A 3,999-nucleotide genomic window follows, 5' to 3' on the forward strand; every position below is an offset into this window, starting at 1 on the left:
CCTTTTTTGTTTTGTTTTGTTCGATTTAGTTTTTTTGTTATTTGTTTTGTTTACTTTTAGGGGGGGGGTGTGATATTTCACCTCGTAAGACACGAAAGCTTATGCAAGACAATATTGCAGGGCACAGTAGAAGGAAGGCAGAGGAAAGTGTGGCAGGATAACATTAAAGACTGGACAGGATTGACGTGGAACAATCGAATGAGGAAGGCCCAAGACCGTGATGAGTGTCATCGAATAGGATTCAATAGTCGTAACGTCACTTCCTTCCTAATGAAGCATGGTAACTTAGCAACACTGGCTCTAAACTATCGGAACAATGGCGGACGCCCGTATGAATATTTCTCCGGCGAGCATAAACGGTATCCAGAGGAAAAAAAATACATACATTTGATCATGTTTTGACTTTTACACATTCGATCACAAGGCATATGAAAAGGTTTCTACCCAGCATGAAAAATAAAAAGGAATGATTTTCTTTGTTTAGAACCAAGATGGCCGCCGTTGCCGGGAGGTGTGACATCAGACTATTGAATCGTACTGTGAAGTCTGCATCCCGAGAGTCCCCCCGACGACCAACCGGTCATGGGATAGAGTGAGTGAGTGAGTTGTTATATTATTTTTTTCTATATTTTGTTTGTTTTGTTTGTGGGTTTTCTTCTTGTTAGTTTTGTTTTGCATTGTTTTGCATTGTTTTGTTTTAAGCCAAGCGACACACAAAGACATTTCAAAATGACTGATATAAAATATGATATAAAAATATTTTTAAAATCACTGGGGAAAATCAAGACCTCACATCGGTACTCTAAGGCTCAAATTTTACACAAGTTCTGATTTTTGTTTTGAGACAAGGTTCAAATTTTACACAAGTTCTGATTTGTTTTGAGACAAGGTTCAAATTTACACAAGATCTGATTTGTTTTGAGAGACAAGGTTCAAATTTTACACAAGTTCTGATTTGTTTTGAGACAAGGCTCAAATTTACACAAGGTTTGATTTGTTTTGAGACAAGGCTCAAATTTACACAAGTTCTGATTTGTTTTGAGACAAGGCTCAAATTTACACAAGTTCTGATTTGTTTTGAGACAAGGTTCAAATTTTACACAAGTTCTGATTTGTTTTGAGACAAGGCTCAAATTTACACAAGTTCTGATTTGTTTTTTGAGACAACGCCTTGCGTGTGTTTCATTCTCACACTCCCCTTTTTCTCTCACACTTTTCCCGGCAAAGAAGGTGTTTTAACATTATTATTATAGATAGAATGAAGTTGATTTCACTCGGGTCTTTGTTATTGTTTTTTTGCCACCCACGTTTATGAGTACTTCTCATTAAACTGTATTAAAAACTATAAAAGTTCATGGTTACACGTAGTTTTATGAGTTTGTACGGATGGCAATGTTGTGAGCTTCTTAGTCAAGCACATACTATCTATAGATAGTTCGAACATGACGTCACTCGGGTCTTTGTTATTGTTTTTTGCCATCCGCGTTTATGAGTAATTCTCACTCAACTGTATTGACCAGACTATAAAACGTTCAAGGTTACACATAGTTTTGTGTGTTGGTCCGTTAAACTTTCGGATGGCAATGTTGTGAGCTTCTTAGCCAAGCGCATACTATCTATACACTTGAGGAACTTATCACATTTCGAAACAATGGAATAGTAGTAATAGTTTTATATTACCTCATACCCCTATATTATCGAATTAGATGATTGTTGTTTTCAAAAATACTGGGGTGTTGAGGTCAAGAAGTTATGAACGTGACTGTGGAAGATTGATCGTAAAATAATAAAAATGTTGCCATTATTTGAAATGAGATTTTTTTTTTAGCTTTTTATATAGCACAAATCCACTAAACGTGCTCAAAGCGCTTTACAATGGTTCCCTAGCCAACAGCAACATTTAACATTTAGGACGGGATATGACGCTGTTAGGCGATGTTGCAATTTTTTTCGGACAAAAGACAGCGCTGTTAACGGGCAGGTAATCATTTTACACCTGAGTACGGTGAGATAATGTGAGTAAAGAGCCTTCTTCAGGATTTAGCTATGCGCCGAGCGAGGCTCGAACCCACACAGGACCATCCGATCCGAAAATATCCTCGTCTTGATCAAAACTTTCAAACCTGGGACTTCGTTTTACCCAGGCAAAAACAACACTTAAATTATCAGACGAGAATAACGCCTGTGAGGCGAATATTTTTTTTTCGGACAGAGACACAACGTTATAAACGGCCGTGTACTCGCTTTACACCTGAGTACGGTGAAATAATGTGAGTAAAGGGCCTGTTCCAAGGACTTTAACTATGCGCCTCACAGAGCTGGACTAAAACCAGGACCTTCCGATCAACGGTGATTTTTAATTGTTTAAACTTAAAATACAAAAATCCTTAATTGGGACAATTTGATCAAACTAATATTGTTTTTACATCAGGTATCTTGTAAAAAAGTGTTTGGTTAAAAAAAAAAAATGAAAATCTCTTCGTTGCCATGGAAATGGCGGCCATCTTGGAAAATAAACAAGTTTTTGATACTCCACGATTTTATCAATTCTTTGATTTTGATTTTTAATGTTATTGTGTAAAGTTTAAGCATAGTTGTAAATAGCTGGCTATTTAATTTTATAAATATTCACTTTCAAAGGCTTTAAAATGTTTGGGCGGTTTTAATGTGAATAAAATGTCCTCACTGTTTTGACAATATTTAAAGAAAAAATATATTTTAAGAAATATTTTTTGCCCCAAAACTATTCAACAAAAACAAAATCAAAGTAGCCAGCTATTGATAGTAACATATCAGCTATTTCCGTTCCAAATTTTAAAATTCTAGCATTTAAAAAAATGTAATGATCAAGTCCCAAAAAATGTTTATGTAGCTTAACTCACTCAATTCTAGAGATTTTTGCTACTTTTCAAAATTGGAAAAAATGTATTAAAAATGAGCATCTACATAGATAGATTTATTCAACTGTCATTAACATGCAAACCTAAAAAAAAAATAGCTTTGATGTTATGCCTATAATGTGTCTCATAAAAATGTAATAAATAGGCATGGGGTAAAAGTTACTTTAGTAAACTACAGATATAGTCGGTGTTAGGTTGAGTGAATTAACAGTTTTGAGAAAAAGCGCAATATTTATCAGATTCTGAGTCCAATAAAGTTGGGTAGAGGTTTTGAATTGCATTTTTTTTACTGTTTTAAACTATTCATTCAGCAAAAATATGGGTTGAAATGAAACAAGGATTGAATAAATTGATCATCAAACACAGTCACTTCCCAAAAATTGATTATTTTCACCCAAAGTGACCCAGTTGCACCGCGAGCCCCTTAAGACGAAGAGAAAATGTAAATGCCTAATACAGTTTCAGAAGTGTTCTAAAAATGATTGTAAGAGTTACACAACGAGATAAACAGAGCGGATATATGGAGTCTAGTGGTATGACACGCGCTTTCGGATCGGAAGGTCCTGGATTCGAGCCTCGCGCTCGGCGCATAGTTGAGTCCTTGGAAGAGGCTCTCTACTCACATTCTCTCACCGTACTCAGGTGTAAAATGAGTACCTGGCCGTTAACAGCGTTGTCTTTGTCCGAAAAATTGTAATATCGCCTAACAGGCGGCATGTCCCGTCCTACATGTTAAATGTTGCTGTTGACCAGGGACCCTTGTAAAGCGCTTTGAGCACATTTAGTGGATATTGCGCTATATAAAGCTCAATTATTTTTCTAAAACGTATTTAATCGCTACGGTGTTTCTCTAATATTTACATTTTTTAAAAGATATTTGCATTGATTTTTTTATAATGTCATCGGAATAATCGTGGACGAAAAATAAATTTACTATGAAATAGATATAAATACCGATCAACAATATTATTATTATTATTATTATTATTATTATTATTATTATTATTATTATTATTAATATTATTAAAATTATTATATTATTATTATTATTATTATTATATTATTATTATTTTATATATTATATTATATTATATTATTA

The 3,999-nt window shown here is 34.3% G+C and overlaps 2 protein-coding genes across 2 annotated transcripts in view; both read right to left on the bottom strand.

Annotated features, from left to right (window-relative positions):
- The window catches only part of LOC144964350 (uncharacterized), a gene marked incomplete in the record, with an annotated part of 71,030 nt that overhangs the window by 21,282 nt on the left and 45,749 nt on the right, over window positions 1-3,999 (bottom strand).
- Window positions 3,325-3,999, bottom strand: part of LOC144963871 (limbin-like) — a 14,523-nt gene continuing 13,848 nt past the window's right edge. Inside the window, exon 16 of the mRNA XM_078897820.1 lies at window positions 3,325-3,372. Within this exon, the coding sequence (XP_078753946.1) occupies window positions 3,325-3,372 (48 nt within the window). The remainder of the gene's footprint in view (window positions 3,373-3,999) is intronic.

This window comes from Berghia stephanieae, chromosome 2 (genome assembly GCF_034508935.2).
Source record: "Berghia stephanieae isolate SIO BIC M18660-M18661 chromosome 2, UCSD_Bste_1.3, whole genome shotgun sequence".
NCBI lineage: Eukaryota > Metazoa > Mollusca > Gastropoda > Nudibranchia > Aeolidiidae > Berghia > Berghia stephanieae.